At 48.2% G+C, this 15312-nt stretch overlaps 1 protein-coding gene across 4 annotated transcripts in view; it reads right to left on the bottom strand.

Moving 5' to 3' along the window:
• Positions 1-11703, bottom strand: part of GFRA1 (GDNF family receptor alpha 1) — a 227051-nt gene extending 215348 nt beyond the window's left edge. For 2 of the 4 annotated variants that reach the window (XM_033181727.1, XM_033181704.1), the window contains exons 1-4: positions 11096-11703; positions 9929-10219; positions 8761-9054; positions 7436-7519 (exon numbers count right to left, since the gene is read on the bottom strand). In XM_033181727.1, coding sequence (XP_033037618.1) covers positions 7436-7519; positions 8761-9054; positions 9929-10052 — 502 coding nt within the window. In that variant the 5' untranslated portion in view covers positions 10053-10219; positions 11096-11703. Of the gene's footprint in view, positions 1-7435; positions 7520-8760; positions 9055-9928; positions 10220-10503; positions 10605-10839; positions 10954-11095 lie in introns of those variants that run through there. The other 2 variants (XM_033181711.1, XM_033181719.1) reach the window with 2 other exon arrangements.
• Positions 11704-15312: the final 3609 nt, after the last annotated feature.

The following is a 15312-nucleotide window of genomic DNA, read 5'->3' as shown; positions in this document are numbered from 1 at the left end:
AGGACATCCCTTGGAAAGAACAAGCTTCGACAGCAGAAAAATTAAGAGATGGCAAAAAGAAATACTTCAGAGGAGTAAGAAGAAGGAATGAGGACAGACATATTGGCTATAAATAATTTGCACCTTGTAACAATCTTCAGTTCACGCAATTACCTGTCACTCACTGATGTTTTATCTCCCTTCTTCTGGTAACAGGACCTACAGTGACTCTATGCAAAATATTTAACTGCCTGTACCTTCACAGCCTCCACTGGAACATTCGGGTCTTTGCCACAAGTGTACAGATACTAGCTTGTCCTACTCCTTTATTCATGGACCTTCTTGAGGTTGACATTTAATCTAAATAATAAAATATTGCCTTTAGGAACTGGTCAGTGAGACAGAAAGACATAGGTTTTTCAGATCATCAAGCAGGTAATCAGAGAGTAGATGTAAATTATGACACCATTTTTGTAAAAAACATATATGTATGTATGCATGTATGTACATACATATCTATGCATATTTACATATATAGCAAAAATTGGAAAAGGCTCCCATTAGCATGTTTACAGCGGTTATTTTGGGGTGGTAGGACGCTGGGTGATTAAAATTTCTTTTCCTTTTTTACCTGTTTGCAATTTCCTATTGTTCTACAATAAAAATGGATTGCTGAGGGGCAGGAGAGGGAGAGAATAAAAACCAAAAGTAGTGGTCTGTGAAAGTGAAATGTAAGTGTACTTAGCAGAGCCTTTGCAGACAGAAGCATCTCCCAGGTTTAAGGCATGCCCTTCTCAGGGAGCAGTAATTCTTGCCGCTATGAGGGGTACTGGAAAGAAGATTTATGGGGAGAGGTTAGAGGAATAGGAATCAGCCAAGCTTGGAAGGGAAGGCTGATCACAAGAATCCTTAAGCACAGGAAAAGCTCCCACCCCAGGTGATCTCCAGCTGCAACCAACTCACTTTCGACCACAGGGCATAAGGACAGGGGTCCAAGGGAAAAGGAGAGATTCGGTACAGGAATAAGGAAGACCTTCCCCACAGGGTAGCTAAGCCTCAGGCCGGGTGATTAAGAGACAGGACTTGGCTCTAGGGCCTTTTGGATAGAGGATAGATTTTTCATTTCCTGAAGGCTCAGGTTTGCTACCGTTTGCAAGACATAGAATCATCGTTCTCTGATGAGGCAATGTGGCCTGCTGAAAAGAGTCCCAATCTTGAGTCAGGAGCAAGCCACATCGCCTTAGCGTAGCTTTAAAAAGGACTAAGATTTACTGAGGACCAAGTATGTTTCAGGCACTATACTGGATATTTGACATATGGCATCTTTAATCCACAAGAACCTATACAGTAGGCATTATCATCATCCCATTTTACACCCATGGAACCTGAGGCACAGTGAGCTCAAGATAAGGTGAATGGCAGAGCTGGGATTCATTCACCCAGGTTGGTGGAGCTCCAGAGCATGCGTTCTTTCTCCCAGCAATGGCAGGTGCAAAGATATGGAGGGATGAAGCTGCCCAGAGTGCTGGTAGAACGGCAGCTGCTCAACCTGTCTTGTCTATGATACATGGTGGCTGGGGCGAGATCAAAAGCCAGTTAGTAAAGGAATGAAGGAAGACTGAAGCCAGAGTGTTCCTGGAAGTCACCAAGGTGCACAAGACCTGGAAATGAGGAGGTCAGGTTGGACTGGGAGAAGCTAGGGAAGTCCGTTGGAAAAGCCCATGCAGAGTTCAAGTGAGAGATAAGACAGTTATATCCATGATGTGGAAAGAAAGGAGCAATTCAAAAGACAGCTGGTAATTTCAGCAGGGCTTGGTGATGGGTCAGACTGAAGGGTTGAAGACAGTGGAAAGGACGGAGATGACTCCACAACTTATAGTGCAGATCACTAGGAAGACAACAATGCTATTAAATAAAACTGGAGATCCAGGAAGAGGGAGTATAAGGAGCAAAGGAGAGATGATGAGATCCATTCTGGACATGCTAAGTTTGAGTTAACTGATACACAGCCAGATGGAGTCGTCCAGGACTCAGCTGGAAATGCTGGTTTAGTGCTCAGGAGAGGCTGCACTAGGAAGGAAGGCTCTGAGTCATCGATATAAGTGGTGGCTGAGGTCTCCAGAATAAATGAGGCTTGTCCAGAGAGTATGCAGACAGAAAGGAGCCAACACTGGCTCCCCCTACACCAGTGCCATGACCTGGCAAAGGTCTCCAAGCCTACCCTCAAGCACTGTGACCCTGTCCAATCCCCTCCCCTCTCTGAGCTTCAAGTCTATAAAACAGAGTGCTGGACTAGATCTCTAGGGACCCTTCTTCTCTAACATTGAACCACTCGTGATTGACAGAATGCTGGCTTAGGATCAAGAAGGATGCTTGGTGCTGAGTTGACACCCGGCATAACAAGCAAGTCTCCGACTTTCCAGTGGGAAAAACAGACACATAAATAAGTCCTCTCGATATGCTGTGATTAATGGCTACCATAAAGGCAAGAGCACGACGGAGCATGAGGGAGTCCTGAGTGGAATTGCCTGTTTGGGGGGATTCCAGCAAACGCCTTCAGAGGTGAAATTTGATCTTGGTCTTAAAGAACTGATAGAAGTTTTCTAAGTAAAGGCAAGGCCATGTGCAAAGGCACAGGAAAGTGAATGTACATGAAATACTTGGGGAATTGTTCGGCTCAGTGAGCTTGAGTGGAGGCGGGTGTGGGGCTTCAAGATGGAGAGCAGGGACTCCACTGGCCCACTAAGGAGTTTACCATATGCCAGAGTAAATAATAGGAAATGAATGGGGGTTCTCAAGTATAGCAACCAGGATTAGACAGCTGAGTGGCAAGAAAAGGACCACCAGGACCCCTAATAGCTGATATTTACAAGGCTTTCTCTCATTATGACCTGACAAGAAAGCAGGTGATGTTACAAGGCTCTTCTCCAACATGTAAACTGTGTAATAACTTTTTTAAAAATAATGACTTAAATATGATGGTGCATTTGAACAGAAACGATAAACATGGCTAATTATTCACAGAATCACTCAGAAAAAAATAGGCAAGACTCAAAAGAGAGTTTAGGCACATCTCATCCTGGAGCAAACCACTTCCAATTACTTGGGAACCAATCTGGAGATCCTAAGGCTTCCCAGGAAGGTCAAAGTCACTCCTAGGACTTGGTAGGAAAATGATGAGTGCCAGAAGCTGGGACTTTTTCTTCCAGAAAATCAGAATGTTCAAAACCTAACATTACTCTTTCCCTACAATCTATTCACTTGATTCTTGCATGCAATATCATTAACTTGCATTTTAAGGAAGGCCTGGCATCTCCTGACTTCTCTACAAAAATCCAGTCTCCCAATCAATAGTTTTAAACCTTGCTGCCAAAGAGGTGCTTCTGTCCTCCCTCTGATCCCCATCCTCAGGCTTTTCTTAGCACTCACTGTATTTTCAAAATTTCTCACTGCTTTGCTCTTCCACTCCAGAGAGTCCAAAAAAAAAAAAAAAATGCCAATTGGTTCATTATCCTTTCAAATCCCTATTTACTTCTTGCTGTGTCTTGAACTTTTATGAGGAAGAAAAGCAAGGGCAGAACAGAGGTGCAAGAGCGGAGAGCTTGGCTGAGAGAGACGCAGATGCTAAACAGTGCATTGTGTATACTAGCTTCTGCCTCTGAGCCCCTGAGCGCCCACACAGCTCTGCCCTCTGGGATCCCAGGACACTTCTGTGTTCCTGACTCTCCTCCGACATCCTCTTGCACTGGCTTACTTTTTCCTGTGTGTCCTCCTGCTCACTTCATGTTCCAGGCCCCTAAAACCCACACTAGCCTCACCCCACAGGAAACACACCTCCTCAAGCCCTTAATCATGCCCCAGGGGCCAAAGGCTTCCGCTCTCAGGTTTCTGGAAAGCTGCCCTCCACCCTCCCTCTGCAGTTCTCTCCTGACTTGGCTACTTGGTTTCCCTTCTGCATTTCAAGCTTCAAAACAGAGAGGACAGTTTTTAGATTCCACCTTATTTTTGTTCTCCTGCTTATTTCCAACAGACCACTGATAATACATCAGCAAGGCCTTTTATGTGGTTAGCAAGCAAACAATGGCTTAAATGACCGTGGGTTTGAGGAATCCAAGGAAAATGGAAACACAAGAATGTCAAACATATCTTGTTCCTTGGGAAGATTCAGCTCACCCTTAGTGTATGTGGATAAACACGTTCTTCATGTTGGGCAAAGATATCCAAATACGGAAACTCTGATTGCTACCATATCTGTGAAAAGCAGAGACACTGTTGTCCTGGTTTCCTCAGACAAATTTTCAAGACAGAAGGGATGTTCTAGAAAGCTCAGATTCAAACCATGAAAAGCAACATTTATCGTCCTGTTCCTCCATCTTTTTCCATCCTACAAAGGCCAAACTGGATAATATGCATTATTCAATGACTTAAAGCCTCTCGAGGTTCCATTTGGCTTTACTATCCCACTTAAGGAGCACAGTCACTGTCCGAGGTCAAAGCTCATTAGTGCTGGAACCTAAAGCCAATGCCCTTGAGATAGAAAATGGAGCTCTAGACAAGGCCTTTCTGGCTCTGGCTGATTCATTATGATTTCTGGGTTCTAGGCAGGAAGGGCTCACAAACTCCAGATCATACTTTCTGTGAAAAGAAACCTGGCCTGCGAATGGGATCCAAGGAATGCATAAGTGAAACTCGGCCCATGCAGAAGAATGTCCAATAGTCATAAATTCAGACAAACCTGTGGTATCTGAGAATGACCATGCCTCCTTAAGAGCTGAAATGATTGCAAGGCTGGAGAAGGTGATGTAGGAGAACTGTGGAAGAATTCTAGAGATGAGCCCAGCCTTTTCTCAGATCTACGGACTGTAACGATTAGAGATTATTTACTCCAATTGCTTCATTATACAAATGAAAGAGCAACTCTGAGAGGGAAAATGAGTGTTAAAAAACTCAGCTGCTAGCCAGTGTAGTGGCACACCTATAGTCCTAGCTACTCGGGAGACTAAGATAGGAGGATCGCTTGAGCCCAGGAGTTCGGGGCAGCAGTGACCTGTGATCAAGCCACCACACTCTAGCCTGGGCAACAGATCAAGACCCTGTCTCTAAAAAAAAAGTTTAAAAAAAAATAATAAAAACCCCATTGTGCCAGGCATGGTGGCACACACCTATAATCCCAGCACTTTGGGAAGCTGAGGTGGGCGAATCTCTTGAGGTCAGGTGTTCAAGACCAGCCTGGCCAACATGGTGACATGTATTTCTCTACTAAACATACAAAAATTATCCAGACATGGTGGCAGGCGCTTGCAATCCCAGCCACTCGGGAGGCTGAGGCAGGAGAATCACTTGAACCCGGGGGGCAAAGGTAGCAGTGCGCCGAGATCATGGCACTGCACTCCAGCCTGGGCCCTGGGCGGCAGTGCAAGAAACAAACAAACAAAAACCCGTTGCTCATAGAAATTCTGAAATTAAAACCCAATGGCCCTTCTTCCTTGCCTGCTTCCTCACTATCAGTGACCATGGAGAGGTTCATACCCTTCCAAGGGATCAGCACAAAGACTGAGGAGTCCACATGGCAGACAGTAGGTAAGAGGCATTGTCCCTCAAAAGCAGGATGAAGGTCAGATTTGCCTCTGGCACTCCACTGGCCACACTGCATCCTAGTTTCTACAGATCTGCTCCCAGGAGAGCTTAGGTGGTCACATACGTTTGTCTGTACATCTCCTCTCCACTGCTTAAAACACTGTCCTGGCTGGATCAAAGGGACAGAAAGCACTAGAAGTGACATGGAGTGGAAATTATTGGCATTACACAGAGAAACATTTGAATTCCTCTTATACTAAACTTGTATCCTTATATCTTAGCCAAAACAGACTCTCTCTCTCTCTCTCTCACACACACACACACACAACACACACACACACACACTTTTCCTCTGAAGGAAAAGACAGAATGATGTAGAGGAATGCTTCTCAAGCTTCATGTGCATAGGAAGCACCCAGCCCAGGGATCTTGTTAAAATGTGTATTCTGATTCAGTAGTTAAAATGAGATCCCGTATTTCTAATGAATTCCCTGGCAATGTCAATGATGCCGGTATAAAACCACACTCTGAGTGGCAAAGGGTAGATGTTACAAAAGCTTAGAATCAAACAAATCCAAGTTTCAATTCTGGTTCTACCATTTAAGACTTTCGTGATTTGGCGCTGGTTTCCTAACTTCACTATGCCTCAATTTAATCATCTATAATATGGAAATATTAATACCTAAGAAGCACTTGATGATTATATAAATTAATGATATAACACTGTTAATACAGCGCTTGGCAAATAATAAGGCTTGATAAATGCCAGTTCCTATCTATCTCTAAGATTCATGAGGGCAAGGTAAAGACTGGCTCACTGCCCAAACCACAATAGCTAGAACATAGTAGGGGCTCAATGGATGTTTGGTGAATGGATGAATGCATGTATAATACACCTAAATAAAATATCAGTATTTATACACTCCCTTGATCCTGTGGCTTTTCTGCAAAACACACACACACACACAAAACATTTAGAACACCAGGACACTCTCACCAGTTACAAACCATAATCTCATAGAATCAAATTCAACATTAACCATCACGTTTAACCACTGAGAGACATATAATTTGTGGTGACTATATATACTTGAGAAAATGTCTAAACTGTAAATAAATAAAGACAACATTAGTCTGGAATCTGTATGTCATAAAGATAAATTACTGCCTTGCTTATTTATGGGCTGTCTGAATGCAGATGTTATGAAAAACTTAATTCTAAAACGAAGTTCATTTCCAAACCACACATAGAACTGCAAAGAGAGACAAAACAAACCATGGGAAGCGAGACTACATTTCAAAGGGCCGTTGGGGCAGGAGTACATTCTCTCATAAATGCACACACTTGCTCAGGAAAAAATAGAAGCGAAAGAATTGTTAACAAATGGCAGAGCTTAATCTTTTAAATCAAAGGCAGACAAGAGAATCGTCCCAAATTTTTCAACAATCTAAGATTATCTTCAGGCCTCTTGTAAAGTAAGTGGCATAATCTGAACAGATCCCATTTCCAGGGAGGCACTATGTAAGGTATGCAGCAAAAGAGAATACGATTGCCACCTACAGACAGAAGTGGCACTCCCTTTGCAAGAGATGGCCAATCATATTTTAATGTGGAAAAAAAAAAAAAAACTCAACCAAGTCACCTCCCTCGAACCTCTTCCAAACCACCACACCACATTACTTCATTTAGAATTACTTTCAAGTCATACAATCATCTCCAGGCATTCTGCCTCTTCATTATCATCATCCTATTTCTAATTTCCCAGAAACACTGTGCCATTCAACTATCTACTTATACGCTCTTTGAGAGCCAAAGAGAATGCAAGCCAATGAATTCAAGCACACAAAAGCATCGGCGTGGAACTATGAATCTGCTTACCTGATATGAATGGGACCACCCGGAATATATCTGACAATCTGCTGTTAACTGGTTCATATGGGGAATCCTCCAGCAGATCATTTCCTAAAAACAACAGAAAGACTGGGCTCAGATATGAAAAGCATATATTTCAAGCAGGTTTTTGCTGCTGAATCTGAATTCTAATTACGTTATGATTGTGCAACAAAAAGATGCTGAAACTTTGAAAGATTTCAAATGCATCTCTTTCTCTATGGTTATTTCTTTTCATTCCCTCTGCTTTTGTTGTCCTTGTTCTCCCCAGAGTGCCATGAAAACATTGGAGAACAACCCAGCCCGATCTTGCCAGAAAACTCTCCCACTCTTTGCAAAGGAATAGAAATCAGAGAGGAAAGCTGGAGCCGATGACGTCACGAGCCCTGCTTGCCTCCAGGAGCCAATGGAAGAAAGGTGACCCAGGAAAGACCCACATTTCTGCTTGCTCCCAAAACTTGGCATACGGTTGGAAAGCAGGTACCATGGCTATTAAACAGCCCACCTCTGAAACAGGTTTTCATTAATAGACTCTGGAGGAAGTGGCTGCTGACAGGTCAAATCTGTATAATACAAATCTCCAGTGTGAGTCTCAGTCGAGAATGAACACACAAGGTATTTGTGTTAGGTTTACAAACATGAGCCCCCTCTGGCTTATGAGGACCAAAACATTCCCATTGGACTGGATGGTTGTGACAAGTGGTTCTTTCTCTCCCTGAGCTACTTCTGTGATAACCAAGGTTGAACCACACCAGCTGGTTCAAGACTCAACTAATGTAAGATGACAAACGGTTTTTCACACATCTGCCTTTGATCACGTTTGGTGGGGAGGGTGAAGGTAGAATGGATTTTCCTGGACCTTTTACAATGCTTTATCTTAGGTCAGAGCAGACTAAAGGGAACAAGACAGGGGGAAAGTCCAGACCAGATGCAGGGCAAGCCTTCCTATTATTATTCTGAGGCCACCGAAAGCTCCAGGCTGGCTCTCCTTGGAAAGAAGTTGTGGGTTCCTTGGGGTCCTTGAGTGGGATCCTCCTCCCATGCTCTGACCAGGTTTCAGAGAGGTCAGTGGGGTCCCAGGGGTGCCCCCCGCCGCGCCCCCGACTTCCTCATGGGTTTTCCAACAACCAGGCTCAACAATGCTGGTCAGCCCAGCAAACACCAGCTGCTGTTGTCCCTGGGGGCCAATGAAAGGTCCTCATTCCGCAGCTGGGGAGAAGTGAGTTTAGGATGAGATCAACTGGCTGGGGGACGAAGGGCCCGCCTGCCTTCGGGGAGGGACGCGGGGTGGTGTGGGGAGGTTCCGGGCGTACCCTGCAGGCTCTGGTACATGCTCCAGTAAATGCGCAGACAGTTCTTCTCTTTCTTCATACCCCGCTTGCAGCGGCAGTTGTAGAGCGACTTCTGCTTCAGGGCCTCCATGGCGCTGCGGCACTCATCCTTGGCCTCAAGGCCGGATGCCAGGCTAAAGTTGGTCTCCTTGCCCGCCACACACTGCCTCAGCGTGCGGTACTTGGTGCTGCAGCTCTGCTCCTTCAGGCACTGATCACTGGCTTTCACGCAGTCCAGGCGGTCTCCGCCGCTCACTTTGGCCGACAGGAGCAAGTCTGCGGGGTAGAGGGGAGGGAGCCTGAGTGCGGCGGGCGGGGACCCGGGATGCCCCTGATCCGGGCGAGGGCGCGCGCCCAGGTCAGGGATGCTTGACCAGCCTTTGGGGGCGTCCTGCTCAGGCAGCGAGCTGGTCCACCTCTCGACCATCCGGGAGTCCATTTTCCCGCCCCCTGGAACTCCAGCTCCTCTCCCTTCCGGGCCGGTAGGGAAGGGTGGCGCAGGCTCAGCCCGCGGGCTTTAAGGGTTTGCTCCAGAGCCTGCGCTGCCTACCGTGCACGTCGGCCCTCCGCCCCGCGGCATCCTGGCCTGAGCGACCACCCGGGCTCCTGGGCCACCCCTGGCTCCAGCCACCCGCTCCTCCCGACTAAAACTCAGGGTCTTTCCGAGGAGTAGCGCGGCGGCGGACTAGGCGCCGGGCGCGCGCTGGGCGCGGGGCAGGCCTGCCGTGATCAGCGGTCGGCCGGGCGGAGAGCGCCCAGAAGCTACTCGGGAAAAACTTTTCTCTTCCAAGTTTGGTCTCCCGGCCCCAATGCTCCCCAACTCCACCTGCCCGCCGCGGCTGCGCGAGCTGCCGGAGACTCTCTGGGGTTGCAGGGCCCTGGGCTGGAGGGCTCCTTAGTCCCCCGCCAAGCTGGGTCATTAAAAATCACAGGAAATCAAAACCAAGCCCGAAAAGCTTCGGGCAGCGCCGCACCGCCACGGCCTCCCTAACCCGGGGATTCGCGATCCCCTTCCCCAAAACCAAACTTCTTCCTCCCACATCCACCGCACCCGCGCCCCAATTTTGGTGCGAGGGGTGGAGTGGGCTGCTGCAAACGACCCTAGGAAACACTCAGCGGGTAAGAAAGCCCGCGGCGGGCCTCGACTTACCCAAGAGTGGCAGCGCGAAGTACAGGGTCGCCAGGAACATGGTGCCGGCGCGGGGCTGGTCCCCGCCCCCCCCCCCAAAAAAAATCCTGAGCCGCCGCTGGGTCTTGCCGAGGGAGCTCAGCATGCAGCGATCCCCGGACAGCTGTGCTGCTCTGGCCGCCCAAAGTTCAGCTCCATCCAGTTAAAGAGGAAACTCCGGGTCTGGCAGCCGCCACCGCCGCCGGCGACTCAGCTCCAGGCTGGCGAGGGCGGGAGGCGGTTCTGCTTTTAGGGGTTCAGGTCCGACCCAACCTGGAAGGGAGGGCGCACTTTGAGATGAGAGTGGAGAGCGCCGCAGACTCCCCCCACAGCCCCTCTCCCCTCCCCCGTTCTCGCCTTTGGAGACTTTCCAACGCCAGAGTGAAGACCCACCCCCACCCGGGTCGGGGTGCATGTGCGTGTATTCCAGGGGCCGCTGACACGGGAATGGGGGTGAGGGCTGGAGAGGTCTGAAGAGGGTTCCTAAAGTCCAAGGGGGTGTCTGTTGGGTTCAACCCGAGAGGCTGAACGCAAGCAAATAAATAAATAAACGGTACTTTCCGAGCGCCGCGAGCTGAGCCGGCCGCTGCCTGGAATACGAGCCCTCGGTGGCAGCGGCGGCAGCTCCCCAGCCAGCCCTGGCGCCGAAAGAGCCCCTTCTCCCGGGAAGTTGGCCTCCCCCTCCTCCGTCAGCCACCGAACTCCCTCAGCCGCCTGCCCTCCCCACTCAGATCGCCAATCCCTAGCCCCTGTCGCCGCCCTCCCTCTCCCCGGACTCCTCTCCCTCCAGAGGCCGCCAAGCCAGGGGGAAACGATGTCCCGACTGGGGCTGAAACCCAGTTCTTGCGCCCCTGCCCACCGCGTGTCCTCGGCTCCCTTCTGAGTGTCCGCACCTCTCACACCCTCGCCCGGTGCCCGGACTCGGGCGCTTCCGCACCCCCGCCCAGGGCCAGCGCGCCGGCCCGCAGTCCCCGCGCGCCCCGGCAGGTGCAGCCTGGCGCCACGAGCGCCCCCCGGGCCCCAAAGTTGGGAGACGCCTGCAGAACGGAAAGAGGTGGCCGGGGGAGGGAGGAAGAAGGAGTGGGGAAGAGGGACAGGAAGCGGCAATGGTTCCCAAACAGAACGAAAAAAGCTCCAAATGCCACCAACCTGGACTCAACCGACCGCGTCCAGCTGCGGCGAGGAGCCAATTTATTTACTTGTTTATTCTTTCGAGGGGAATGGTGTCCCCGCCCCCTCCTTCCCTTTCCGGGCTCACTTTATCTGCCCTAGGAAAAAAAAAAAGAAAAAGAAAGAAAAAAAAAACTAGATGCGGCAATCTTCTAGAGCTCCAAGGGCCGAGTTGGACCAGGACGATTTCCGAGCAGAGCCCTTGGCTCGGATGCTCATTAGGGATGTTAGTGGTTATTGGAAGTGGCGCGGGGAATGGCGTGTTCCGAGGCCAGATTTCTTCTGGCCAGTGGACCCTCGGCCTGTTCCTGCTCCCGCTGCCCCGCAGCTCCAGCCCCCTCCAAAGCTCGCCCTCCAGGCAGCCGCAGCTGCACACGCTCGCTTGTGGTGAGACCCGCGGCCGGACCGCACGCGCGCACAGGACACGCAGCGTTCTGCAGCCGGCCGCGGGTGCTGCCAGACACTTTCTCTCTCTCTCTCTCTCTCTCTCGCTCTCTCTCTCTCTCTCTCTCTCTCTCTCTCTCTCTCCTCTCTCTTTCTCTCTCTCTCTGACACACACACACACATACGGGCACAAGGGCTCTTTCTTCTTAGGGCAATCGAGCCAGACCCTTCTTTGGAACACAAAGTTTTCCCCCCACGTCACTAGTGGCTGTGATTCAAGACTTGGTGCGTAGAAGACACACTCAGACCCAGGACGCCGGAGCGGCGATCCTGGGATGCGCCCACCCGTTCGTCCATGCCAGCGCGTGCACACTCACACTCACACGCACACATGCACACGCAGTCTCTACCTCTTTCCTCGAGCTCCGACAAGGAGACAAAAGCGGAGCCCCCAACCCACTGCATTTAAACCCGACCAGACCTGGCTTTAGGAAATTTATAAGCTGACCTCCATCTTGGCTGTTTGGAGAGTGAATTAAAAAAAAAAAAAAAAGAAAGAAAGCCTAAAAAAGCCTAACATGTACACAGCCCTCGTTCCCAGTTGTGCTGCTCACTCCCCGCCCCCCACCTCTGACACACACTCCCCTTCCCGCACGCCGGGGGGCGCCCGGGGCACCGAAGTCTACACTGGGTCCGGAGACTGTTCTAGGAGCCAGCCCGCAGTGCTCGGGATCTTTGCTGATGTCCAAGTTCATCTCTCGGGGAGACCGAGTTTGAATCAAATCTGTGTGCGCCCAGCTGTCAAATCAGCAAACCTATCACGCCAGACAATGGGCCGCCGCGGAGGACAGAAAAGAATGGCTCATTTTGATCGAGGGGGGTTAATTGAAAAGGGCACGGGCTTTGGTTGAAGTTTGAGGCCCGAGTGTCAGGGCGAGGAGAAGAGGAGGAAGGAGGAGGGTTGGGCCGCTCTCCATTCAACCACACATCAGCCAGGCGCGCCCCTAGGCTGCAGCGGCTGCTTGCAGGCAGGCTGCACATTGTGTGGAGTCGCCAAAGAGAGTCTGCGTCTCGGGGCGCGCCCCAAATCCGGAGGACATCCTACGGATCCGCACTCCTCTTGTGCTGTACGCGTGTTCCTCCGGGGTAGGTATGAGGAGACGGACGCCCTCATTAGACACCCCTCCTCCAATACACACATACCCATAGCCACACCATTCAGGGATCCTCTAGTTCAGTGTATCAGTTTACACTTGGTTGTTGAGTAAACAAAGCAAACATATGTCACATTTTCGCGACAGATGGTTCAAACCAAGGGCTACTTAAGTTCTCTCTCTCTAACAGTCTAAGTTACAGGGTGGACTAAGCAGAAATGTAATTAAGTCATCTGATCAGTTTCTTCTCCTTAAAGTGTTTTCCCATATTTTCACGAACAAACCAGATAAATCCTGGGGATGTGGTTTCAGGGAAAGGAGGGCTGAATATGAACTAAGACTTTGTGTGAAGACTCCGTTTCTCCCTGGTCACCAGAAGCAGAAAACCCTCTTTCATTGTTCCATTCTTTTTTTTTTTTTTTTTTTTTGTTGTTGAGACAGAGTCTGGCTCTGTTGCCCAGGCTGGAGTGCAGTGGCCAGATCTCAGCTCACTGCAAGCTCCGTCTCCCAGGTTTACGCCATTCTCCTGCCTCAGCCTCCCGAGTAGCTGGGACTACAGGCACCCGCCACCTCGCCCGGCTAGTTTTTTTTTTTTTTAGTAGAGACGGGGTTTCACCGTATTAGCCAGGATGGTCTCGATCTCCTGACCTCGTGATCTGCCCGTCTCGGCCTCCCAAAGTGCTGGGATTACAGTCATTGTTCCATTTCTTAAGTGGAAGAGAATATCTTCTTTTGGAAAATCAGTAATTGGAATTTCAATTTTCAATAGAGGGACTAGTGCTTACCGGTGCTGGCTACTTGGGATAGTTGGACTACAATGAGGTTTAAGACATCATCCACATCTTTTGTAAATGTTCTTGGTTTAGAAATGAATTTATGTTACCCTATATATTCCACAGAATTCTTTTGAATCAAATTTTAACAGGGTCGGGGAAGGGTGAACTAAAAGCTCTCCAAATGTAGAATATGGGACTTCTTTTTAAAATACAGATGACCTCCAACTTATGATGCTTCTACTAATATTTTTAGACTTTACTGTGGTGCAAAAACCATATACATTCAGTAGAAACCATATTTTGATTATGGACCATACAATCATTCTGTTTTTCACTTTCAGTTCAGTATTGAATAAGTTACATGAGATAGTCAACACTTTACTATAAAGTAGCTTCGTGTTAGATAATTTTCCCCAACTGTAGGCTACTGTAAGTGTTTTGAGCATGTTTAAGGTAGGCTAGGCTAGGCTGTGAGGCTTGGTAGTTTAAGGTATATTAAATACATTTTTGACCTATGATATTTTCAACTTATGATGAGTTTATTAGGGCATAAGCCTCATTGGAAGTCAAGGAGCATATGTATTTTTAGCTTCAATAACACATTTCTGAACCATTCACTCACACTAGTCCTTATTAAGTTCGTGCTACTGATGAAAACAGAGCTTTGTTTTTAAAAAGATAACAATAACCCCCAGAGGCTATAACTGTGTTTTCCAAGACAATAGTCACTAGCCATGTGGCTATGTCAATGAAATTAATTAAAATTAAATAAAAGAAAAATGTGGTTCCTCAGTCCCATTAACCGTATTTCAAGTGCTCAATAGCTACATGTGGCTGGTGGCTACCATATTGGACAACACAGATATAGAACACTCCCATCACTGCAGCAAGCTATAGTGGACAGCACTACCCTATAATGTTGGTGTGGAATTAGTTAATGTGATATATATATATAAATTTTTTAGAATAGTAGAATAGTGCATAGAGCGCTTACTTCATAAGCAGCAGCAGTAGTGGGGGTTGTAGTTGGAAGGATAATGATAACGATGATGATGATGATGATGATGATGTTGACAAAGATGATGATGCCTTGTTAGTCTCTTGTGGAAGTCAAAGAATCCATGAAGACACACCCCACTTCTGGTATGTCAGGATGAGATCAGCAGGCAAAGAAGCCAAGGAGTAGGAGAACCAATATGTCAAAAGCTGATCTTCCAAGGAAAGCTGTGAACAGAAAGACGTGGCCTGTACTGCAGCCTAAGACTTCTTGTAGTAGGAGTTAATAAAAACAAAAATTAAAAAATCACTGCTTTATAACTACATCCAGTAACTTTTTTTTTTTTTTTTTTGAGACAGAGTCTTAAACTGTCGCCTGGGCTGGAGTGCAGTGATGTGATCTCAGCTCACTGCAACCTCCACCTCCTGGGTTCAAGGGATTCTCCTGTCTCAGCCCCTCCTAAATAGCTGGGATTACAGGCACCCACCACCACACCCAGCTTATTTTTTTGTATTTTTAGTAGAGACAGAGTTTCACTATGTTGGCCAGGCTGGTCTCAAACTCCTGACCTCGTGACCCCCCACCTCAGCCTCCCAAAGTGCTGGGATTATAGGCATGAGCCACCACGCCCAGCCTACGTCCACTAACTTCCAAAGGTGAGAGAAACACACGGCTAGAAAGCCCTTGGAATATGGAAGAGAGAAAAGCATTGTAACTTAATGTATTAATATCATCTCTGTTTCCTTGGAGCTTATCTGTTTCTGTGTGTATAGCACTGATCTCAGGATGAAAGGTGACATCAAAGTATCAAATATTATTAATAATTATAAAGGTTCATGTAATCCTCTGTGACATGTTTTCTCAGCAGAAAATTGGTTTTAATGC

Source organism: Trachypithecus francoisi, unplaced genomic scaffold (assembly GCF_009764315.1).
Source record: "Trachypithecus francoisi isolate TF-2019V2 unplaced genomic scaffold, Tfra_2.0 Contig01579, whole genome shotgun sequence".
NCBI classification, from domain to species: domain Eukaryota; kingdom Metazoa; phylum Chordata; class Mammalia; order Primates; family Cercopithecidae; genus Trachypithecus; species Trachypithecus francoisi.
This window is presented reverse-complemented; position numbering and strand designations above follow the sequence as displayed.